Raw genomic sequence first — 25,769 nt, 5'->3', positions numbered from 1 at the left:
CTGGATGGGGCAGAGGAGGGCAGGATGGGGGTAGGGTGAGTCTGAAGTCTCTGTGACTGAGTCATTGGTTTAGCTAATGATACAATTAGAATGCTACACTTTGCATCTCCTGATTAGCTCCCCTGCTCGCACAGACTGAATTTGCTTGCCTGAGTTGTTTTTACAGATGTGTTTCAAAAGGTAATAGGCAATTTTCAAGCAATCATGGTTTCATCAGACAACCACAATTTTTAAGGTCATAAGCGATAAATGGATAGGTCTGACTCAGACACTGAACGTAATGGGGAATCTAAACAATAGTTGTTTGTAATTGTACAATTTGGGACAGAATGGGTAAAAGTTTTGAATAAAATGTGCATTTTATATTAAGTTACGGCTACTTAAATGTGCACAAGTCTGCATAAAATTCTATTGCAAAGAAATAAAAAAAGCTACATAGTATTCTGCTATTTTGGCGTATTTTTTTCATTATATTCAAAAGAATATAAGATTGTTTATGGCAACATTTTTGTCCCAGTTGTTTACTCAGCGGGGATTTGTTTGCAACTGACATGATTTAGAAAATTTACTGAGTTGGTATCTATAAATGTGAAGTACATGTATGATGTTTGAAGAGGTCGTTTCGTTGATAATCCGGACTCTCGAGCTTTTTTTCTTCTTAATAATCAAAGGTTGATAGAAGATTGAACTCAGAAGTTTAAAATTCAGCTTACGACTCTTATGTAATTAGTGTTTCCTTAAACAAAAGTTTCAGTTCTGAGTAGGGATCAGCATATAAGCTTTTAATCGTAATAAATATACATGTAAGCTAGGGCTGTGCGATATGACCAAAATCTCATATCCCGATATAAAACATCTATCGTCCCGATAACGATATAAATCACAAAAAATGTAATATTTTCTGTAAATTCTGTGAATCTCGGATAGGTTTAGTGTTTCCAGCTGGGCGTCATGTAGCTGGAGTTCAGTGTTTTAACCGATGCATGAAACTACACATTTTTAGACATAAGTTGTAACGGCCACCGTTTTCTTTGTGAGTATTTATTACACGGCGTGCTGCGGGGAAACGCCTGTTCTAACGTTTGAGTCTAAGGTTTATTTTTTAGCACCTGACGACTCTTTTTTTGCTTCTCATCCGTCAATACTCTGCATACTTTTTCACGTGATTCCGTTTATTTTGAAAATTCTCAACAGGATCTTGAGCTTTATTGTGAAAAGTTTATGTGGAAAATAAACAAGCGGACATGCGATGGTTTTACCATCGTTGTTGCTAACCACAACCCATAAAAACAGGCGCTTGTCCGTCAGTAGTGTGGTTATATTAAATATAAGAGAAAGAGAGAACTTTAAGAAATTAATATAGCCACTACAGTGACCATCAAAACGATGAAAAAATATTGCCGTAAACAGTTTATTTTGCGACACCACGAAACAAACGATTGCGTAAAATGAAACGATAGACGTTTTTATATCGTCATCCGCTATATATTGTTATATGAACAGCCCCTATGTAAGCTTTTCCAGCATGGCATCAATCCTTGGTGCCTTGTTTTTCTGCTTATCGTTATGTCAGATACAGTTAGCAGAAGTAAATGGGCCTGACCCAATGTACAAAAGAGGATTTTGAACTACAACAGGAACATTATTAGTTCACACAGTGTGTTTGGTCAATTAAATATTCCTTTTGTGTGCTGTATCTATGGTGAGCAAACATACCGAAAAGGTCTGATGGTGCAGTCCTATGTTGTCCTGCTAGTTATGCATCAGTTGTGTGTTGTTGCACAGATCCCTCTGTTAACATCGCATTATCCATTTGCTGAAAATGCATCCACTTAGGCCCAGACGGAACAGCTGATTTATGTATCTCTGCAGCCCTCACTACATCTTCTGTGCACATAAAGTGTTGCTGATGAGAGCGATAAACCAGGCAGTTTATTCCCCTCAGCCAGCAAGAAGACAAGGTAACTGATCCCAATTGCAGAGGACTGAATGTTTTTTTTTTTTTTTTAAACAGCAATCAAAAACCTGATTTAAATTGGGTAATCTCTATTCAGGGTCATCTACTTATGTGCCTCTGCATCACTTTCAGCTGTGGTGCTATTTTTTAAAATTTCATCTTGGAAGCCCCACTCAGAACCATTTGTACTTGAACATCTGCATTTTCTCCACAAATATTAAAGTTGTGTAGCTGTAGTTCATTAAATTCTGTTTCAGTGTCTACTTTTGTAGGGGTCCATTTTGTTGCTGCTTGGTTTCTTGCACCTTCAGGTTAGGGGCTTAGCGAGGAGCTTTTTAAAAAAAAAATAATAATAATAATTTTGGTGTATTTGCTCTTTAATTGTCACAAACAGTGACACCTTACTAGTAAAACAATAACAACTATCTTGAAATTGAAAAAAAAAAAAGTTTTTAACTCAATGGAAAAAAAAGCAAAGTTTCACAGTAAAATAAAAATAAACTGATTTAGACAGCACTAGAACACCTCTGATTGAAGTATCCATCCTTCAGTGTCCAAGATGGTTGAAGAAGCTAAATGGTATTGAGCTCCACTAATACAACAACTTTTCAGTCAGCCAGGCACAGCATGAAAGTAGCTACTGTGATATCACCTACTGGTTTCTCAAGTCCCATTTTAAAGCTGAGCATTTCCGTTGTCACTACCTTGATCTTTTGAAAGATAATCTGATAGGAGTCGGGTTTAATTTGAGTTTTTCTCTGTGAAACTTCACAGTGATGGGTTAAAGACTTGTCAGTCATATGTTGTTGGTCAGTGACCGTAACCCACATAATCCTCTTTTCTGAAACGGATGGCCAGTATTTACAAAATGGATGTAATGTTTTATAAACTGTGAACCAAAATGAACGACTGAGCCCATTAACTCATCGAGAAAGTGTTTACGTAGCTCAGAGGCGAGGGGCATTTTCCCATTGACAACTGAATGCAGGTTTAAGCTTTACATATTGGCTTTACTTACACACAGGTGCTACGGGTGTCTTTAATACTGTCTATGGAGCTAGCTAGTAGAAATAAAACATTAGTGAGGAAGGGCTAGTCCCCAGTAACTGAACTTTCAAAATAAAAACAGCATGGTTGTCATCTGCAGATGGATGTTTGTTTGTTTGTTTGTTTGTTTTTTAAAAAAAAAAAAGAAAAAGAAAAAAGCAGTTGCCAGGTGTTTTTTGGATAGATTGCTGAAGTAAACTCTATATATGGTGGTAGTTAATTGACACCCCACTAGACTTTAAAGTAATTTCAGCATGTAAATACACTCGGCATGGTTCAGCTAGAAATGCTAGCAAAAACAGAGGTAGATTATTATTATTTTAAGATAAGATTCATAATTAGCTTGTTTGTCTGACCCCATGCTAAATGTGTGAATAACAACAATTGAACTACAGGCTTCTCTTAAAATAGCTCTTGTCCCAGGTGTTAAATTTCCTAGTATCTGAAATGGACCGGGCTTTATTCACCTTACTAAGTTATTCATTAAAAGAATACCACAATGTCCTTTTAAATTTGCCAGTTAAATGGTTGTTTTTCCATACACCAAGAAACTGTGACACATTCCAGCAGAAAAAAACAAGATAGAGATTAATGATGCAGTTTATTTTTGTGAAATGAAAATTTGTTGTGCTGTTTTTATTTTTTCTTTCTTCTGTTGTAGCTGAACTATGTGAGTTAACATTTCTTAAACTGCCCAGCTGGTAGTAAGGAGGGCACCTGGCATGATCACAAGAGCATCACCCTTTCCTTATGCAACTGTCTGGCAAAGCTCCAGAGTTTCTCACAGAGACTTCATGCCGACAGCATTGGGCATATACCCAGCAAAAAGCCAGCCCCTGCAGCACTGAGTATGAACATGAATCTGTATGGACATAATTTTCTACGGTCATGATTAGAGGTGCCTTTGTTGTCTGTGAAACTGTGTAGAATGGTGGTTCAAGGTCATGTGTGTCTCCTCTGTGCTACCTCCCTTTTTGTAAAATGTTTAATCTAACATGATTTTGATCAATTTCCCAAAGGGTAATTAATGCTTGAGGGATATTATTATTTGAGAGTTACTGAGAGCAGATGAAAATGTATTTAGCTGGCCTGGCAGATATCCCACCATGCTCGGTGTCATGATTGGAGAGGAGCTTGCCATGAAGCCGTGGTCTGGCTGGAAACAGAAGCTGGAGATGCCGTGACTGGGCCTAGGCTCAGCGAGAAAGGCCAGGAACAGTGGTGCGCAACAGTGAAGCTTTAGCTGTCCCCTCAGGCTCTGGAGAACACAAACACATACACAGGGCAGAAAATCTATTAACACATATCTAAGGAAGCCGGTCTGAACATCACACTGGTGCCAAACACAAACTAAAGAAGTAGAACACATATAAGAATATGGAATCATTTTAGCAATCACATGTCCTTGGAATTCAGGTGGCACAAAGTAAGGTATAGAGTATAAATGTAATTATAAGTTTTATTATGCACGACATAGTGCAATTGTAATTTCTTTTTGAACTGTCCACTCTACTATACTTATATTTATTTCTTGTCTTTATTGTTTCTTGTCTAAGCACTAAATCATCTATGTGCTGATACCATACCACTGGATATTTCCCTGTCGTAGGAGTCACAAACACATGATGGGACTTGGGATGTGTTCCACTCAAATGCCGTCATCTCTTAGCCCAACTACCTGCTTAGCCACCGGTTCACTTAACCAGTGCCCAGTGCAAACCCTACAGTGGAAAACCTGAACAATCAGGACTCCACGTATCCTGATTACCCATGACATCATAATAAATATACACTATTAGAAGCTTGTTCTGGTAACATCTTCCTTTAACCTCACTTCTTGACCCCCACCTACTGTGTCTGGCTCCACAACTCACTCTTTCTCTCTCTTTTTTAGTCAGGTAGATGGCTTCATAATGTTGTTTAAACATCAATAACATTAAGTTAAACTTCCATCCCTGCTTTTTGAAAGCAGTGGTTTTATAGCATTGATTTTTGCTAGCATTACTTGCAAATACTATCAGCAAGGTGGGGTCAGTTTCTCAGAAAGTGCACTTGTGTACATTACCTTTTAAAATTCACACTGTGATAAAGGAGAGTAGAATAGGGAGGTTGATGCATGCTAAAGTGCACTGGATTTGATTAACAGCAGTATGTGTTATAACACATTGTCAATTCTTAAATGGATGTGGTGTTCAGAAGTTACCAGTCTGCTCATAAGGTTTAGAGTGCACAGCTGTGAATAAGTGGTTTCAAGGCATGCATATTGGGTGGGTGATTGGTGCTTGGTTCCAAGATTTATATCTTTACGTTCTGTTACTGTAAGATGTGATTTAAAAGTGGTTTCCTCATAGAACTAGTCAGCTAGACTTAGCAGTGTGTTTGTGTGGCTAACTGGAGTTGAGCAATTCTTAAAATTGGAAACCATAGGTCCCTTAGTCCAAGATAATAGTGTCTTGTCACTGAATTTCGAATGAACATAACTTTGATTTCTGCTTTCTCTGACCCGCCCATCTTGCATCATTTACAGCTCACTGTTTCACTGAATGCATGCTTACTCAAATGCTGACAGTGCAAAGGGATTGTGTGTGTGTGTGTGTGTGTGTGTGTGTGTGTGTGTGTGTGTGTGTGTGTGTGTGTGTGTGTGTGTGTGTGTGTGTGTGGAGGGAGGGGCATTTCCTATAACGCATCTGCTCTGCACAGTGACTCCAAGCTCTCACATTTATTCTGTCACTTCTGTCTCTTTCTTTTTTTCTCCTTTAGTCTATCTTCTCTGTGCCTGTTCTGTCTGTCCTTTGTCACTTTTTTTTCTGTCTCATGTTCTCATGTCAGACATACGTGCTCATATCACTCAGGCGCATAATCGTGGTCACACAGGATCACACATTCACCAGTCTTCTATCATTCCTCCTCCCTCTCCTCTCTCAGCTTTTCTGCTCAGTCTCTTGGATTTTTTTGGCTGCTGCTCCTCCATCATTGCTACTGTGCTCTGCATTTACTCCCTGGTTCTGCTCACTGCGTCAGGAATCAGCAACAGACTGAGGTGGGTGTTTTAAGAGCATCATCGCTAGGTCTGAGGCTATACATCTCTGGTATCTCTCTCTCTCTCCCTCTTCCTTTCCTCTCACTTTGTTCTGCCAGTGAGAGTCGGGATGATTGCGCTTGTCTGTTCCTACAGGGGAGCAAGTGCTATACTATCTGTATGCTGCAGCATTTAACACTGACACACAATATGCTAGCAAGGTAGCGTATCTTTGTCTGTTTCAGTTTTGTCAATATGGTTGATAATGCTGCTGCTGCATTGAAAACAGTCTTTGCATACCTTGTTATACTGGCATGCATTTCCCCCTGTCTGACTCTGTCTTGCGTCTGTTTCTACTCCATTACTTTCCTTTGTCTGAATGTCATGCTTTATGCATGCTCTGTCCTTTTGAATTTCAGCCAAATACTTACTATGTTCTAAGATTTATAAAGAAGTACCTTAAAATAGTCTGCGTGAAGGACATGGGTGCAGGCTTGCACTAAAACACACATGCACATTCACAGAGGAGGTTCAATTCCTCTTCACCTTACCTGCCCTGCTGCTGCTGCTGCAGTCCCATCTGTTGCCGTCGCCACAGCGAGCAACACCCTGAAGCGAGGCTTTAACTGTTCTTGCAGTGTTGTGATGTGAGTTGCTGAGAGGTTGTGACAGTCATTTGTGCCTGGTCGAATGTGTTACCATGTTATTTAAATGTGTGTTTGTGCGTGGGTGTTCATGCTGTGGCTGATTGTTGTGGGCCAGGATCTCCGCATGCCCGTGTGTGTGAGTTTGCGCTCACATACAGTATGTGTGCTTGCCTGGCCATGGGCTCCGGTCCAACAAGAAAGCACAGGAGAGGCAGGCTGCAGGGTTTCAGTTTGGTGCAGTAAGCTGTTGAATGCTCTGTAACGAGCAGAAACGCCAGATTCTTGTGGTGTGTCCTTTCACTCGGCAGGTACAGCTGTATTGCAGGAAAACTGTTTTTTTTTTTTGTTTTTTGTTTTTTTAACTGAAATATCTGCAGTGCATATGACTGCAATATGTCCTTGAATTGGCTCTGACAGAGGCAACAAACAGTACTACTAACAATTCTTCAGACAACACCCTTTCAAATAAATGCTGCGTGACATCCAGTGATAAAAGAGCGGACTGATTAATCAGTGTTTTGCAGAATTTCTTTGATTAGATGTCATTCGTAATAGTTGTTAATGTTCGCATAAAAAAAGGTATCACTGCTTCTTTTATAGTGTTCTGCTGCACCTGCAACCTGCTGATTTCAAAGGCAGATGTTTGGAGTTGTTCTATAAAGATACAAATTAAAACAGAGACAGCGTAGATCAATAAACTCCCTTGAGGTTTAAATGTTTTTTAGGCAAACACCTTTCCCTATCATCTACATTAAGTTGTAACTACATGCCTGTGCAGATTATAGCATCAGAGGTGTTCAGAGAGATTCAGATGTGTAAGATCTTCAGTCATGGGCTTAACGGCTGTCAGTGGTCATTGGCAGAACTCTGACATTTCACTCAGCCTTATCACCAGTGTAGGTCCTCACTCTACAGTTTTCACATCTTGGTCTGCTGGACGCTCCAGTTGGAGTGTTTTGTAAACTGAGCTCAGTAATCATTGTGCAGTTAAGATTTAGCGGCCTGTCTAGCATCATTAACCCTGTTTTGGAACTCCTGTGGGTGTCACACTCATGCAGACACAGGAGCTTGGGAAATTTATCATATGTCTTTTTTTTCTGTTTTCTTTTCTTTTTTTCTTTTACCAGGTGTGTTTTCCTCCTGCCTAGCTCCCATATTTTTTTTTAAATCCAATTGTGTAGGAAAAGATGTCTCTATTATGTGAACCTTGCCGAGGACTGAACTAGGAATATAAATAATAAAATATTTTCTCAGCTAATAGAACCGCTTGGGGTGTTTCACGTGACTCTGCTGTTTTTACCATAGTCCTGTTGATAGCGTGAGGTGGTGGATTTTGTTTGAAACTGGGTAATATTGATGATATCACACACAAATACTGATTGAGTATTTCATCAAGAGTGTATGTGGATTTTTTTTCTTTTTCTTTTTTCTTTTGTCATCTTTAACAATCACTACGGGGGGGGGGGGGGGGTTGGTGTTACACTCACAATCATATCTAAGTTGGGTTTTTTTTTGTTTGTTTTTTAAGTCAGTATCCCTGCTTGGTGATGAACATTTAATGGAGGCAATTGGAGGCAAAATCAACAATCTAGTTTTCAGAGACAATAATCAATATCTTCAGTCATTTCCCCTTAAAGACGACATTTGATGAGCTCCCTGGGCCCTGTTTCAGGAAGCCGGTTTAGTGGAAAAACTGAGTAAGTATACCCTGAGTTAACGAAAACTCTGGGTTTTCGGTTTCACAAAGCGAGTTCAGATGAAGCCTCAGTGAGTCACTATGACGACACACTCCGTGAAGCTAACCTGCCCCCTAGCAGGTTTACTACAACTAACCCTGACTGTCTCCGCCCCTTTGTCGGAAACCTGACAGTAGGAAGTGTCGGACATGGCGTGCCCCGTCCTTGAAGAGCCAGTAGATCGTGAAGCCCAAATTCTCCGCAGAGCTCTCCGCCGGGAGAGAGTGATCAGAGCGCGTTTGGACATTTTATCATTTCCTGATGATTTTCCGTTCTTCAGCACAATCTATAAGTTATTTGGATAACATCCTCAGGCCATATATTACGCATGTGACACATCGTGGACATCCTCTCAGTTCTGTACATATTATTTGTATTGCACTTCGGTTTTTTGCAAACGGGAGCTTTCTGTATAATATTGGTGACGCTGAGCACGTTTCCAAGGGTCTGTCGGTCAGGAATGTTACAGTTGCACTGAAACGTCTCCTGTACCCGTTTGTGGTGTTCCCCGGTCACAGACCCACAAGATTCATCAAAGAGGGATGCCACAAAATTGCAGGTATCAGGATGACCAAAACTTAATTTATGATGTGGTGATACTTGGACTACTACTTAAATTTTACATTTATTTTCACGGTTCCCAGGCGTGATTGGCTGTACAGATGGCACTCACATTCCAATCATTGCTCCTTCAGTAAATGAAGGAGACTATGTGAACAGGAAGTCTTTCCACAGCATTAATGTGCAGGTACATAGTTCCCTGTAGCATTTCAAACTAACAAATTATTTCATTATAGTAATGGATGCTAATTTGTGTTCTCTGCACTGTGAAGATCATATGTGATGCTGCCAACATTATCACAAATGTGGAAGCCAAGTGGCCAGGCTCTGTCCATGACTCACAAATATTCCGTGAATGTACACTGAGCACAAAATTTGGACATGGTGAGTTGAGAATACTTTAAAATATATAAAGACCAATTGCTTCAGGGACATTTGAACTGAAGTGTATCCTTCTGTCTTAGGAGAGTTCACTGGCTACTTGCTTGGTGATAGGGGGTATCCATGTTTACCCTATTTGCTTACCCCTTACCCTGACCCGGGCCCACAGCAGCGATATAATCTGGCTAATTGCAGGACAAGAGCCAGAATCGAAATGACTATCGGAATGCTTAAGGCCCGGTTCCAGTGCCTTCAAAGACTCAGGGTCACCCCAGAAAGGGCATGTGACATTATTGTGGCATGTGTGATTCTTCACAACATTGCCACAATTAGAGGAGAACACTGTCTTTCTGAACCAAACATCAGCAGTGATCCAAACCATGAACATCCTGACCCTCCCACGGACATACAAGATGGAAGCGCAGTCAGAGACACCATATGTCACAATCATTTCTTTTGACCCATCACCTCAACATGTTGAAAGAAGAATAAACAGATTTTTTTGTTCAACTGGCTTTATTGGTCGCCTGTGTTTCCTGTACACAAAGTATTAAAAGATGTAAACCTCATAAAGTGTCTCTGTTGCTTCCTCCTCTGTAACAGCTGTCAATGTTTCTTCATTATTTTCCTGCAGTAAAGAAATAAACAACATTGCTGTTCTACTGTAAACTCATATAATCTGTGGAGTATTACTCACAACTGCATGTTGGTCTGGCTCAACAGGAGGCTGCACCAGATGCAGTACACCACCACCATCAACTGATAGAATATGAGGTTTATACAGGTCACTTATAACTTACAAGGGACCAAATGGCAATTAACAAACATACCAATCACCTTACACTTCATTGTCATTATGCTCTCAAAGACAACCAAGACTGAGGGAAGGCAAAATCAGTAGGAAAATAACTTCACTACAAAATAATCCATTATGGTAAAGAGTTTATCAAATGAATGAGCAGCACTGCAAAGGTGACTGTGAAGAAAGGATGTATGCACATCATGTATTATTTTGAATTTACCCCCTATGTAGGCACTTGTGTCTTGCGGGGTTATTGACTCAGAGGATGTCCCCGCAGAGATGCCTTCAGCCACAGGGCGCCCACTGTTTTGGCTGAGGGCCAACTGCTCAGCCTCTGTGAGTGGTGGTGGTGGAGGACCCCCACCTGTTTTTCGGGCCTCCGCTTTTTTTCTGTTGGCTATAACGGGTCACATTTGAGCATACAGAGTAAGCAAATATGTACTTGTAATGTGCTCAGATAATTTCAATAAGTGCTTACAGAAAGAAAATTAATGTAGCCTCTAACTGCAATCGATTTACATCGGACAAACAGACCAAGCACTATGGCTCATAATACAATTACACCTTACCTGTTTGGACTATATTTTTATATTTCATTTTTACTTGCTGCCAGGAACGTTTGGGGCCTGTTGGGTTGCACCTGCGCTCACATCACATCACAACATAAAATGTATAAAATAACAAATAAAATAACATATGATAAAATAACGTGTTAAATGGGTGGAAATCCCTAGATCAATGTTTATATTAACACTCACGCATTGACTCTGTCGGCTATGTTTTGCCATGCATGCTCCCTTTCTTTTGCAGCTGAGGCTGTGTTACCTTTTTTTCTGCAAAATTTGCATGTTATCAGCATATGCTGCCATCAGAATTTCGGCCTCAAGCGCTGTGAAATACATTGACCGCGCCTTCTTTCCCTCCGTCTCCATGGTGACTCGCTTAATCTGTGCTCCGCTTATCAGGGCTTTATGTATCCTCGTCCGCGCGCTTCACTTGGGGTTGACGCAACTCCGCGTTGATTGAACTAATTGTTATCAGCCTTTCTGAAACCGAATATTCCGAGTTGGACAGTTCGGGGTTACTCAACCCTGCGTATCGTTTTTCACTCTAAGTTTTCTAAACCGGCTTCCTGAAACAGGGCCCTGTACTCTTAATGACGAGTTTTGACACCTAAGTATAAGTCAATAAAGTTGTGACTTGATGGCAATTAGAATAGTTTGTGTTCTTTCTGAGGGTAGAGCTTAAAGGGCCTAGCAGGCTTTCAAGGGATTAATGTGGAAAAATTGTGTATGGAGACAACCCAGTCTCCAATCTCCTTTGCTGCAATAAATAAAATAGTACAAAAAAATAAATATTAATGCATATTAACACAACATAGTATATGTTGTTTTAAAATGGACAAAATATAGAAACCAGGCCAGCACACCAACATTATACTACGTAATGGTATTGATGATAAGGTAGCTTTGGCTCTGGTTAATTGAAGAATTTGTCCTAGAGTGATCTGCAGAACTTAACATAGACCATACAGCATCTGCTCTCCTTTCTGCATTCACTGCATTCTTTAGCCACTCAGAGGGATTCTCATCATATGTAACTCAAAATGCTGGTACAAGACTCTGCAACATCATTCAGCAACTGTGCTTGAGTTCACAAGAAGGCAGTCTACAAAAGTGGCATATTCAAAAATCCCCTTAAAAAACCACGGATGATAGAACCTTAATGACTGTTGTACATGTGCCTAGCTTAATATAGATTAATTTTTATGGTAGTTTAATTTTAATGGAGACTGATTTGCATGTCACTGAGTAAAATAAGTGTTTGATCACCTACAGTTTTAAGATATGTTGGATATTTTTTTTTAAATAAAGCATTTCTACCAAAGCTAAACTGGGGAGGTCTTAAAATTCAAGTGCTAGGCTATTTACTGTTGACCACTTTGCCTACAGCATTAACTGGCTTGTCTGTACAAGCCCTGCTCATGGCGTCTCAAGACTGATGTGGCTTAGTTCCAGTTGTAGCAGATCACACTAATGCAATTACTGAAGATGATGTAGTCATTGGCTTGTTGGTTTTCAGTTCTTGTAAATGTAACACTTCAGTCTTGCAACGGAAGTACTTGCCTTTCAAGAAGCAATTTTTCTGGCATTGTGATAAATGATCAAATTGCTGTTGATTTTGTTTAGTTTTTTCCCCTCCAGTTTGTCCCAAGATATTTTTAATGGATAGTGACATTAAATCTTGATCCATTAGTGGCCAGTCCTCTTTACTATAGTATGTCCTTGCTCTGTGGCATGCATTGTGTGTCCTTGAAACTTAATAAATCACTATAATAGGAGAAAATTACCCTAGAAACATTTTTCACAGAGTGCACAATAGTGTGTTGACTGGCTAATAAAAAGCATAATTTAGAGCCACAAGTGTGAAATGGGTATTTGTTGTGAAAGTGCTGCTGCTTAGTGTTGTCAGCATAAGGACAAAAATGGTTTCACAAAAGGAAGTTGGTCACCTGATGGGTTTCAAATTGATAACCTGAGTTTGAGTGGGCACTAATTTAATCGTTATTCATCATTTATATAGTCGCAGTCAGGTAATGGGGTTCACTCTTGTTATGTTTTACTTGTTTTAATTTTTTTTTAAAACTTTTTTCAAAGCTGTTCCTTTGCTATTCTTCTGCATAATGGAAGTGAATTTGACAAAGAGCTGTGTAGCTTTTGTTGAAGATTCAGTGACAGTTATTTATTTCTATATTCAATATTTACACTCAGTGTAAGATGGTCATTGTTTAATTTAATATTTTGAAGCATGTGGTTTCTATTCTTAGTCTCATAAACTAAATTTGTAATATGAAACCATTTTACTCCACTACTCTTCACCCACAAGGAAAGTTAAGTAATTTGTGTGACGTTGTCATTGTTTATGCTTTTATTGGACACGTGGAATTGCTTTGTTTGACTACATCAGACCAAAACATGCAATGTATTTCAGTTACTATCATGCATTTCATCAGTTGTGATCAATCTAGCCACTTGTTAACACTCTCTAAGTGGAGCTTATTTCCTCTCTGAAGCTTTTATTTCATAAAAAGCATCTTCTGGTTTTGAATGAGGTCTACCTCCACAAGGAAACAAGACAATCTTTGAAGTGCGAGCTAGAAAGAGTGATCTACTGCCGGCATGTTGATTTTTTTTTTTTTTTTTTTTTCTCTCTCTCTCTCACAGCACAGACCAAATTACATCTGCACACATTTGTACACGTACAATCTACTTTTGGGTCATGCGTTTCAGTTTCTCTTCTAGATGTTGCTGTTGATTCGTGACCTTAGATCAAGTGCACGCACGGTGAATTATGCTGCCTTGTTTCTTTTTGCAGAAGTTTAGGTCATGTTCATTAGAGATGATTTGTGAGTGTAGATGCATTTGACAAAAACTTGACCACATTATTCATGATGCTTTTGCAACATTGTGTAGACACTACATGTGAATTATAAAAACACCACTGCAGGTGTGAAGAATGACTTGGCGCTGACTGTTGTGGTTGACGTGTGTGGTGACTTATGAGGCACTCTGCTGTTTGTGATAGTTGAGTTATTGAGGTCATGTCTATATTTGCTGCAAATGCAAAAGATTGATTTGAAAGTCTCAAACTGAAGTCTGGTATTTATCTATTTATTTTGTCCTGATTTTGCTGCATTCATAGACATCTAGCTGTGTAACGGTGTGTTCACACCGAACGCGATGGACGCGAATAAAACGCCCCAAACGCCCCTAATTTGACGCGTGTACATTCGCGTCTCAACGCGTGTCCAAGAAAAATCCATCGCGCGTCAAAATATGATATTTTGACGCGCGTGAACCGGAAATGTGGGAGGAATGTGGGAGGGAGTTGTGCCAGACCTGGTTTTGCAAGATGGCAGCTATCGAGCTAGCGCTTGAAGAGAGAGTCTCCCTTCTCTATGTACTGTGGAGAGCAGAGCAGCAGCGTAAAAGACGTCCTCGCCGTACCTGGGTCCATCAGGTCCTCCAGAGGCATGAGCAGTTTGGTGAGTTTCACCACTTGCTCCAGGAGCTGCGCCTGGATGACGGCCGATTCCAGCGCTATCACCGTCGGCCAGTTTGAGGACCTGCTTTCCCTCGTCGGTCCCAGCATCGCCCGCCTAGACACCAACTACAGACGCTCAATCCCACCTGCAGAGCGCCTGTCCGTCTGCCTGAGGTTAGTAAAACTATTTAATACGGTAGTCCTTTATTGATATCTGTGCTAATATGCTAATCCATCCAGTTATACACTGCTAACATGGATGTGCTACGCTAACAGTGAATGCTGTCGGTGTTTACTGAAAGCAAACTGTGGTACAGAGACGACTCTTTATAATATTTCTAGTGATACTCAGAAGGTCTCATCAAGTCCCGATTTAATTCGATTTATGCTGTTATCAGTGTTTGAATGATAGCATGGCTGTGGTGTCACATCAATGTATGCGCTCGGTGTTTGCTGATATCAAACTGTAGCATTAGGACCACTGAGTTAACCTTTGTAGTGATACTCACTCCTTTTTATTTAGACCTGGTTTAATTCTGGGATAGTTGAATATTTGTATATAATCCCTGCAGCTGTCAGACTCTATAGCAGGGGTCACAGCCTTTATTAAAACAGAGTTAGATAAAACTGTGAACAGTTTGGTTCATCTCTAGTTACATGGTTCTATCTTGATAAGCTGTCTTATCACAGATTAATTTTTCAAAAATATTAATGATTTAAGCAAGGAAAGGGCTACATGTCAACACACAACTCTTTATTTCTATTAATGTTTTACTTCATTCCTACCTGATTGACATGTTTAGGAATTATGAGTGATTGGCTCACTGTAGTTGTGAAAGTTGCTACCAATCAAATTATGATATGTTAAAGTTAAAACAAAACACAACTGTTTTAGATATTATCTAATATACATTTTGTAATTATCCTTATAATTACAAAAGGTTTTATGTAAGATTCATGTTTTGTGATTTAAATCTGACATCACAAAAGTATTTTGGAATTTGAATAATGTATTTTGTAACTGCAGCACACATAATACTAATTTTGAACAATTTTGTCCAGGTTCCTTGTCACCGGGGACTCCTTCAGGACCATCGCGTTCAGTTTCAGAGTCGGTGTGTCCACGGTGAGCCAGATCACCCCCCAGGCAGCGACGTCCATCTGGGACTGTCTAGTGGACGACTTCATGGCTGTGCCTTCACCTGGAGACTGGCGCTCCATCACAGAGGGATTCCAGGAGCGCTGGAACTTTCCTCTGTGCTGTGCAGCGCTGGATGGGAAGCACATCCAGACAAAGGCACCCCATATATCATATAGGAGACACACACATTGATATACACTAAATATTCATTTCATTTCTTTTTTGTGGTGCCCAAATTGATGCACCTGCTTGATTTTGTTTAAACAATTATTGCACACTTTCTGTAAATCCAGTAAACTTCTTTTCACTTCTCAAATATCACTGTGTGTGTCTCCTGTATGATATTTAACTGACATTTTTTATTGTAACAACCAACGATTTATACAGGAAAATAATGTCTATTAACAAGGTTGCCCAAACTTCTGCATCCCACTGTATCAGTATATTTTGTCATTAGTATAATATGAAATAAAGTCTACATGTGTCAAGTCGTGTGCCAACATTTGCTGTGTAGTAGAACTGAGACATTAGTCATTATAAACATTTATTTAAAATAATATTAAAAGTCTCAAACAGAAAAACATTAAACATAAATATATAAAATATAAGAATTTACAGAGAGACAGGAATAAAAAGGACCAGCTGCTCTCCAGAGCAGGAACAAGGCTGAGGAGGAAATGCTCCATTGGAGACTGGTGTGGCCTCTTCAGGGACTCCAGGATGGCCAGCTCCACCGCCGATGGACCGTCCTGGGACCCGTCCCTCATCTGCCTCGGAGCCGTCCTCCTCTGTGGGCCTGTAAAACAGCACAAAACACAAAGAAATGAGAAGGCTGCTACTAGATTTTAATTTCAACATTGAAAAAAAAAAAAACAATAACAGGATATAATCAGATTGGTTGTAGATATTTAGTAAAGGTGATCACAAGGGAATCCCACCGACTAAAAAGGTATCAGTGCTTGCTGTACATATCTGTGGGTGCAGCAGCAGGAGCTCAGGGACTGGGGATGCTCTGCTGCAGAATCAGTTGGTTCTATCAATACAGTATTAAATGTTAACAGGTTGGATATAATAATCGTAGAGTAGACAGTGGTCCCTCATTTATTGCAGGGGTTCTCAGAATAACTAGCCCCTGGTCACAGTTCTCACAATTGATTCTCAAAGTGCAAACCTTTGTAGATTGCAAAACGTAAAAGTATTATTATGCCGCGGTTTGTCTTCATCTGCCCGCCACTTTCGTGCGCCTTTTTCCCTCACGGTGCAGGTGTCTATTTCCGAATGAGGCTCATAGTTATGGGTGTTTTTGTGCTGTTTTTTCTATTGGACGCGATGGTTATCAAAACCAAACGTGATAAATTTGGCAAGCGCAGGAGATTTGTCAATCAGGCTGCAGAATGCAATGCTGTACTGTGCAATAAAAAATCAGCGAAAAAGCAAAGCAGTGACGGATGAACAGCGGGACCACTGTGTGCTGTTTATTAATAAACAATAAAATATATTCCTAAATGATAACATGCATAAAAGCAGAACGGTATTTGTACGTCAGTGGGAAAATAGCGGTGGCTTGCTAGCTTTTGTGCGGCTTCCCCGGGTCAGTGAAAACTTTCAAAAGAGAAATGAATGAACTTACCAGGTTGCCCGATCTCTTCACATATCTTCCTCCAAGCTCGGTCCTTTTTATTCCTGTCTCGGTACTGAAAGCAGCTGGTGTTGTACAGCTCCGAGTTGTTTGCTACCGCATTGATTAGCCTTCCCCTCCATTGAAGTATGAAAGGCTTTGGCTGGATCTGCCCCTTTGACCTAGGTAACAGCCACGTCACCAGGCTCCTGATTGGTTGTCGCGGCGCGATTTGACGCTGGAGTTCAGATTTTTCCAACTCGAGCGGTAGACGCGAAACGCGCGTATGCACAAAGTGCAACACAAAAACTCACGCGCGTGGTTTTATTCGCGCGTCAAACGCGCCAGACGCGCTACACTGACGCGCGTTTCACGCGTTTTGGCGTTTTCGCGACGCAAATCTGCTTCTGAATTTTCGCGGGACCCGCAATCGCGCGTCATCGCGCCTTTCCATTGACTTTACATGTAAACCTGACGCTCTATTCGCGTCCATCGCGTTCGGTGTGAACACACCGTAAGACATGACAGTCTTTCAGACATTAGTGGAAGTGTTACGTGAGCATTTGCCTTCGGTGGTGTCCTTTCTCTTTAATATTTCCGTATGAATCCCCCTCACACGCTTTCTGCTCGAAGGCCTTCCGTTACCTGCGGATTGGTTCAGCTGACTAAAAAAGACAGTGACTTATCTCTATCAGTAAGCATTAAAAAAATGTAAATGATTCAGAAAATGAGCTTAGAGGAATCTAAGGTGTGTTAATGATGCTCACATATGACAATGGGTTGGTATAGTATCAAAACAAATGATTCACATGAATAAACTAATTCTCAACCCTCAGTTGCAAGCTTGTCCAGGCCTGATAAACTGCATTGTTGCTTATTTGTTGCTTCTTATTAAATGATGTATTGGACGGTAGCCTGCAGGAAATCAAGTGGAGCTGATTATACTTTTTGGAAAGTCCTTTCAACTTTGACACTTATCCTGTGACTCATGATATGAGTAGTCTGAAAGAAGGGCGGAGTTTATTTCCGAGTGACTAGTGAGCTGCTAGTTAAGGAAACTCTTTACATGGTAAGAATGCTGCCTGCCTGTAGAAATGGCAGCTTTGATTTTTGAACCCCTCTCAGTGCTTTCAACACACAAGCTTTAAATGGCTGGGTTTTCACAGGATTACTTTTTTTATTATCACTGTTTTTAATTTGGTTTACTGGTTAACAAACCTTCTTGGTCTTGCTTTAATAAAAGTTTAGGTGCTGCTAAATGTCTGGCTTTGGCACATCCCATCCTCATTTTCCTAATATCCACCATGGTGGTCTGTAGCTGTTGAAGGTGTTTCTTCTTTGCTCTAGAGATTTACTATGTGCTGGAGGGCCATTTTAACTCAATGAGGCTGCAGAGAACAATGGCTACTGTCAACAGCAGCAGGATGAGAGACTCGCCAGTGAACAGCTGATTTTATTGAGTTTTGTTGTCACAATGTAAGAAAAGATGAGCTTTATTGTCTTTGTAAGCACAACCATACAACAAAATTGGAGCCATCTGAACTTGGTGTATATAGACAAACATAAACAGTCATGCCAATTAAATAAAAGAATAATAAAAGTATTTTCTATAAATAACTAGGTAATAATTCTAATGATTGCAGCTTTAGCAAATTGCTGTGCAAATAAAATACTGGTAAAGGAGAAGTTTGGGGCACACACGCGTTACCCCCTGCCACAGAAACAACCCTGTGGTAAACACTGCCCGTGCTATGGGGTTAGTCAGCAGTTGCCATTCCAACAACCCCACTGCAGGGTTAGATTTGCAAGCATAATTATCCTTTATACCTCTGATTTTACCATCTTGCTTTCGTCTGCAGTAAAATCATCGATATACTAGTGTGTAAGCTCCATTCCCCTTTAAACATGCCCATTTGTTTTACTTTGTGTTTCCAAAATGCAACTTGCTCTTCTGTTTTTGCTGCTTACTGAGGTTTGCATCATGTGGTGAATTCTCTGAGCTTATGATCAAAAAGTCTTTTTGATGGATAAGAAGGAAACATCCTGAAGAGCATTCGTGACCGTGCTGTTCAGTCATAAACTCATTAAACTCATGGGATTTATAAACTCATTATAAATCCCATGATAAATCGTCTTATGCATTCTACTTAAGCTTTGGACAGCATAAAAAGAATTATTTACTTTAAATATCTGAAGAAGCATCAGAATTATTAATATTATTTGCTGACAAGTACTGTAAACAGCATGGCATGACAGTTACCACTTTCACTGGGCTGTAGCTTCGTATCAGTCACAGGGTCAGCTGCAGAAGCCATAGCTACACCCTGGATTTTTAGGTCAGGGTGCTTTCAAACTGAAATTTTCCTGAATTTGGTAATATGATGACATTTGTGCTAGCACAGATCTGCTGAGCAGTAGTTTCACAGTGACCACAAATGTTTTACTTCCTTATTGTTATACTTGATGTTTATATAGTTACTGTAGTAATATTTTATTTGAAAATGAAGGGTAAATTCATTTTGGCCTCCTGTTTGACTGTAGCATGTTAGCATTGCTAAAGCTTTAATGTTGTCACATTGACATAGCAGTCAACTTCATCCCAGATTAGCTACTTGGGAGATGTGGGTACCTGATCTGTAAAATGTAATTAGCAATTGGTATAAAAACAGCATATTGGAGAGGATGATTTCTTATTAGAAGTAAAGATGGACATAAGTCAACTGCAGAAAACGCATTGAGAAATATAATTTTGAAATTTTTCCACAATGTAAAATTGAAAGAAAGATTATGAGACTTTGAATGTCCCATAATCGACAGTATATCATATTATCAAGTAATTTAGAAATTTGGCCAAAAATTAAAAGTGAAAAGTGAGCTTCAGATGTTCAGACAGCACTTGTTTAAAAGCGGTCATAATTCTGTCATGGAAATCACTGCACGGGCTCAACACTTTCAGGGATGATCTGATATCCTCGTGTTGGTGTTGTTCCCAGACCATCATGAAAATGTTGTTCCAGGTTCAACATTGCAAGTGACCAATCACATTGTTGTGACGTTATTCTTTTGCGCGCCAAGCCATTCGTGCATTTATGAAATTCCAATGTTGCAAGGACAATATCAATTCTGCTTACTGTTTATTAAAGGGTTACGGTTAGGGTTAGGGTCAGGGTCCGTTGATTGGCGGACAGAGGCGGTTTCACGCAGCTTTAGAACAGTTTTTTGTTTTATGCCGCTTTTTCTCGAAGTTGCAAAAGTATGACGTCACAACATTCTGATTGGTCACTTGCAATGTTGATCCTGGAACAACATTTAGTATGATGATCTGGGAACAACACCAACACGAGGATATCAGATCAACAAAACTTTCAGAAGTCCGTGCCTGGAAACACAGTTTATGCAAACGCCAGTTAAAGGTCTGTGATAGAAGGAAGAAGCCATATGTGAGCATGATCCAGAAATACAGCTAAAGTTCATTTAAAACAGGAAAATGTTCTGTAGTCAGCCACATCCTCCAGGCTAAAGAGGAGAAGCACCATCCGGCTTGTTATCAGCACTCCGTTCAAAAGCCTGCATGTCTTATATACAAGTTTTAGAGCACAATATGCTCCCATCAAGATATCATCTTTTTCAGGGAAGATCTTGGATATTTCAGCAAGAAAATGTTGCTGCCTTCTTTGGAGAAGACTCTGGTTGCTCTCCTTCTAGAAAGCTGTGCTGTTTTCAACAGTTGAAAATATTTGGCACATCATATTGAGCAGCTAGAATCCGATATCTGACAAGAACGGGAAGCATTTTTTCCTCGAGGTCCAGAAGCTGGTCTCCTTGGTTTCCAGATGTTTACAGACTGCTGTTGAAAGAAGAGAGAATGCTACACAGCAATAAGCATGGCCCTGGCCCTTCTTTCAGATGGGTTGCCAACTAATTAAAATTTTTGAATGGTTTGAATGTCTTGTTTTAAACTTTTTATAGGTTTTCTATGTTCTGTTGTGAATTTAAAAAGTGTTTATGTGATTCATTCTGTTAATGCATTCTGTTGTTTATTTATTTTTTTAGATTTTACAGTTAATCTTTCTGAGAATTTGATCTGTCTCCGTGGAATACAGCCAGTATCCATTTAATACTGTCTTACATTTGCCACTTTTAGCAGCCAGAATAATGTGTTCATTGCCAAATTCTCTCTCTGTCATCAGCAAGCCACAGCACCACCAGGAAACAGTTGGACAGGTGGAAGTTTTTAACACTTCAACCTTGGGTGAAGATTTTGGCTGTCAACATACAGGAACAGGACCCACATGATATTCAGCTGTTGACCTCCAATCTAGTTGTGTTGTATAGTATCTGACATGGTGTGTGATGTGAATTTTTTTTTTTTTTTTTTTTTTTTTTTTATTGGCCACCTTGCCAAGAAGCTCTTGGATTCTTGGTAAAATTTTTGTTTTTTGTTTGGGTTTTTTTTTGTGTTTTGTTTTTTTGTACCGACAGTTTTTATCTCTTCACTTTTAAATATTCACATCCACATAAGAAAAACACTTATGCTTTACGTTCTTTAACCCCCATATTCCTGCTAGATTTTAGGAATGTTTTCATAAACTAGCAGTGTTTGGGCACTTTGTCACATCTTTGATTTAGTCAGTTCTTTAGACAGTGATGTCAGATGTTATAGTTTAGGGGGGGAAAGGATATATTTATTTTCATTGAACTCTGAAGAAGTTAAGCATACTTAATCTATTGAGTCACGCATAAACTGCATAAAACAAGGTACATTTTACATAGGAAATGTTTCAGATGTACAAGAAAGGGGTGTTTAAAATGAATAGTGAGGACAACATTGTAGGAGGCAGAGAGACAGTTTGCTAGAGAGCAAGGGTGACAAAAGCATGAGACTGGATTTCTGTTCCTTGTCATCTCTTTCTGCATAACCTCATCTAAAAGCCATCAAACTACTAGCAGTGAAAAACTTGTAGTGTCATTGCCAATACAAACCATTGTCAGAAATAATGGCTTAATATCTAACACAAGCCACGTCTGCAAATTGCTTTTTAAATCTGTTAAATAGTTCAATAACTGAGTCAGTGATGGGGAAGCAAAGTAAAATGGAAGTTCAGTAAGTCTTCCCGTGGTGGTGGTGGTGGTGGTGGTTGTTGTTGTTGTTATTATTCACAGCAGGAAAAGGTGGCCATCAAATGCCTGTCAGGCCACATAGACTCGCGTGGAACAGATGTAATATTTAATAGCAGTGGGTGTACTGATATTAGTCAAATCCCTTAATGAAACCAGTCACACTTGGGATTCCTGCAAACATTTAACAACGGAGAATAATAACTGCTGACCCCAGGCAGACACGCACAATCATTGTTACAGCAATGCTGTTTGCAGCTTTTCACATCTTCTTGGTAGCTGTTAGCCTCACGTTTTGCCAAGGTTAATGTAAAAGTACAGATGGCAAGTTGAGTCACCGTAACACCTGGACACATTGCACTGACACACGCGATCAAAACAAGCGCTGTTACAATAATACACACAGAGAAGCCCTCTCTTCTTAGAGCGAAGCTGCTGCTGCCTCGGGGACTCTGTTAGTAAACAAACATTTGAACTTCTACGATTATTGTCTCTGACACAGACTATGGGCAGGCCAACGGCATTTATATGGACCTGAACAAACAGCATGACGTTAACCCTTTATGCCTGGGGAAACCTGGCAATAATCTTATGGCTGACCGGGCAAACACTAAGGATTTGTGTAGGTAGTCTGATGTAATGTGAGTGTGTTTGTATTTATACAGAAAGAAAAAGAAAAACATGGATAATTGGTAACAGCCGTTCTTCCGTCTTCCTATAGAAATGTTTGTTTCAACACAGTAAGATGAATCCATACACTACTATATAGTCATTATGTGGGTACTTGCTTGTAGCAAAGGTTGTCCTTTTTTTTTTTTTTTCTTCAGTGGAAGGCACCATGTATTTTATGTCCTTGCTGCACTGCTTCTCATTTGCTGGTGCTTGAGTCAGTGTGAAAGCAATTTTCTGCTTTAATAAGAGAAAAACAAACCAGTAGCTAGATGATTTAGTTGCATGATTTTTGTGTTTGCAGCATGTCTATTCAGTTTTTCTGCATTTTGATTAAGGTTGGTTAAGCAATTAGTTTCAGTGCCCTATGGAGTACAAAGGCTAGAGTCATAAAGTGAGTGATGCTTCCACTCTGAAGCCACTGTAAGGAGCAGTATGCTGTTATAAAATAGCAGCTGCCCAAGTGTCCTAAGGTGGTGTGTGTGTGCAGAAAGTGACCCTGCCAAGTCATCCATGATTGTGTCAGATCTGTACATGTGTATGTGATCACAGGGATGGAAGCCTGTGCACTTCATGCTTATATGCGGGAAGAGTGTATCGTTGCATCTGATTCTAGGGTTACAGTGATGGCTGAGGGAGGATGTAATGCTGCAAACTGTCACTGTCTCCCAGCTGATAACCTCTGAAACCTCCCTCAGCTGGCATTTAAAGTCTGTTTGAATCATACATATTATGTCAGACAGGCAGATTGTCTGTGTTGCACAGATCTTCGGGGCTTTACTGCTATGTCAAAGACACAAAATGGAACCCAGCTGGACTTTAATAGTGCTAATTGTCCAGATCTGCTAACTTTTTCCCCCTCATATTTCCATCTTGACATGAAATGTTATTTTTCCTGACATCACGCAAATCCCATTTTAGTTTCATCACTGTGCTACAATCATACTCATTAGGCTTTTCTGTTTTTTTTTCTTTTTTTTTTCTTTAAAGCAAGGTATCAAAAATCTTGGCTTTTGGGAGCATCTGAGCTCCCACAAGATGCAATATGCTTCAAATCAACTTTTAGTTGTGTGATGTAGGGAAAACATTCTTTCATGTCATGCTAAAAGGTCACATTTTAAAAGTGTGCATTTGACACTGGTTCTTTTCAATTGGTATAAATATATTTAATATTTTTATTATTTTAAAAATAAATCTTGTTTGAGATCACATTAATTATTATAGTTATGCATTTTCTAATAAGGTTTTATTTTTATTTTGTCTTCAGTGTAGTGTCCAGAGTGGGTTTGCTTATTTCCCAGTAGTTTTTATCCCTGTGGTGTTATCCCTGGCTGTTGTTGTCACCCAGCCAGGCAGGCATGGACACCCAAGTTTGTGAATGTGATAACTCAAGAATGAGGCAACATAGGAGTCAATAGATGCTGCAGGTGTATCTACTAAAAATCTCAGATGAGATTGAATCTTAGTGACAACCTCAAGGTCAAGAACAAAGATCTCAAGTTTCTGCAATAACTCAAGAAGGAAGCCATCTAGGAATTGATACCAAAGGTCTCTGACAAGTTACAATCCCGGTGCCCTTGATCTCAAGGTCAGAGGTCAAATTTACACATATACACATCTTTAAAAAGATTTTTTTATTTATTTTTTTATTTTGTGTCCTCCCATCCCAAAGTAGTAGTAAGGGAAACACTCTGCACTCTCTTCCTTTGTTTGGAAATGCATAAAACTAAACAGGAAATACTGACATTACAGTTTCCTGCATGGAATGCGACAATTCGAATACGGGTGTAACGGTGCATTTTTGTCAATATAATATAAGACTCTTGCCTCAGTATGCCCTCTGACCCCAAAAGTTGCTGACTGAATAATGTGGAGTGGAAATTCTGTATCTTATATGATGTCTCACTGCCCATTTGGTCTTTTTTAGTCTATTTTACACTTTGTCTCTCCACTTTTTTTTTTTTTTTTTTTTTTTTTTTTTTTGTTTGTTTCCAGGCAAAGACGAAAATAATCACAGAAAAGTGTTTAAACAGACATTATTAACACATTTACATTTACATGTATATGCATATTAGCCGCCTAGCTTAATCAATTCTGATGATTAAGGATCCTGGAATGTCCTTAATACGTTTTTTGCTCACTGCCGGCTTTAAATATATTATCTCCCCCTGCTGGTAATGCAGTTTCTGTATACAAAATGCAAAGTGTTAAGCGGACACGGTGGGCCGGCATGTCTTTTATACGCCTTGTCATGATATTGGGTTGGTACGGGGCAGTCGACTGACCACCATGCGCAGTTCACACTAAATCGTTTTCACTGTAGTACCAAAAACATATCGCACCACAATGACAAAACTGTTCTAACTTCTAAATTAAAGGTTGTTAATTTGTTGGAACACAGTGCTCATCAGTGTACAAGAAAGAGACAGGAAACCATGCTTGTGACTGTGCATGTACTTTGTCACATTACATGTACAGTAGGATCTGTGTGTGTCTGAGTGTATTGGTCATCCTTGTCAGTTTTACCACACTGAGTGGGCAAAGTAGCATAGTCTGTGTGAATGAGGAGTGTTGGTGAGTGGGCGGTCATACTGTACGTGTAACTCAATGCTTCAGGACGATACTGTGATGCACAGTGGACAGAACAGGTGATTTTTGGAATGAAAATAAAACATATTACCAGAATATGATACATTAAAATGGAAGCCTTAAAGTAAAATATATCAGTATCTGGCATCTGTTTTATTTTCAGCAACAAATCATCAGTTTTTTATTGGAAAAAATATGCGGAGAAATTTTAATCATTTAACCAAAATGGTGTGACATACAGGGAAAGATGTGACTGCCGTGACCTTTGCAGCCACAGTGACAAACAGTGTTGTGTTACCAGCTCTTCATTCCAGCTTGTGTGTAATGTCGGACCTTTGTTCTGGGAAGTGAGTAACGCTTTTTCATGAGTGTGTGAGAAGTAATGTTAATAGCTCATAGCTGCAGCCACTGTCAAGTGCTTACCAACGGAGGTGATTGAG

The 25,769-nt window shown here is 39.7% G+C and overlaps 2 protein-coding genes and 1 long non-coding RNA gene across 4 annotated transcripts in view; 2 read left to right on the top strand and 1 right to left on the bottom strand.

Moving 5' to 3' along the window:
• The window catches only part of kcnab2a (potassium voltage-gated channel subfamily A regulatory beta subunit 2a), a 116,417-nt gene that overhangs the window by 2,051 nt on the left and 88,597 nt on the right, over positions 1-25,769 (top strand). The gene's annotated exons all lie outside the window — the stretch shown is intronic.
• Positions 13,873-15,527, top strand: LOC308402242 (uncharacterized protein; the record flags this gene model as incomplete). The annotated part of the gene is made up of 2 exons (XM_080890929.1): positions 13,873-14,368; positions 15,257-15,527. The coding sequence occupies exons 1-2, from the start codon at positions 14,109-14,111 to the stop codon at positions 15,525-15,527; spliced, it is 531 nt and encodes a 176-aa protein (XP_080747055.1). The 5' UTR covers positions 13,873-14,108.
• Positions 15,867-17,353, bottom strand: LOC308402334. Its single transcript, XR_013972735.1, has 2 exons — positions 16,966-17,353; positions 15,867-16,131 (listed from the first exon to the last, which is right to left on the bottom strand). It is a non-coding gene; the product is annotated as an uncharacterized lncRNA (long non-coding RNA).

The sequence above is a fragment of the Rhamphochromis sp. 'chilingali' genome (assembly GCF_963969265.1).
Source record: "Rhamphochromis sp. 'chilingali' genome assembly, chromosome: 9".
NCBI lineage: Eukaryota > Metazoa > Chordata > Actinopteri > Cichliformes > Cichlidae > Rhamphochromis > Rhamphochromis sp. 'chilingali'.
This window is presented reverse-complemented; position numbering and strand designations above follow the sequence as displayed.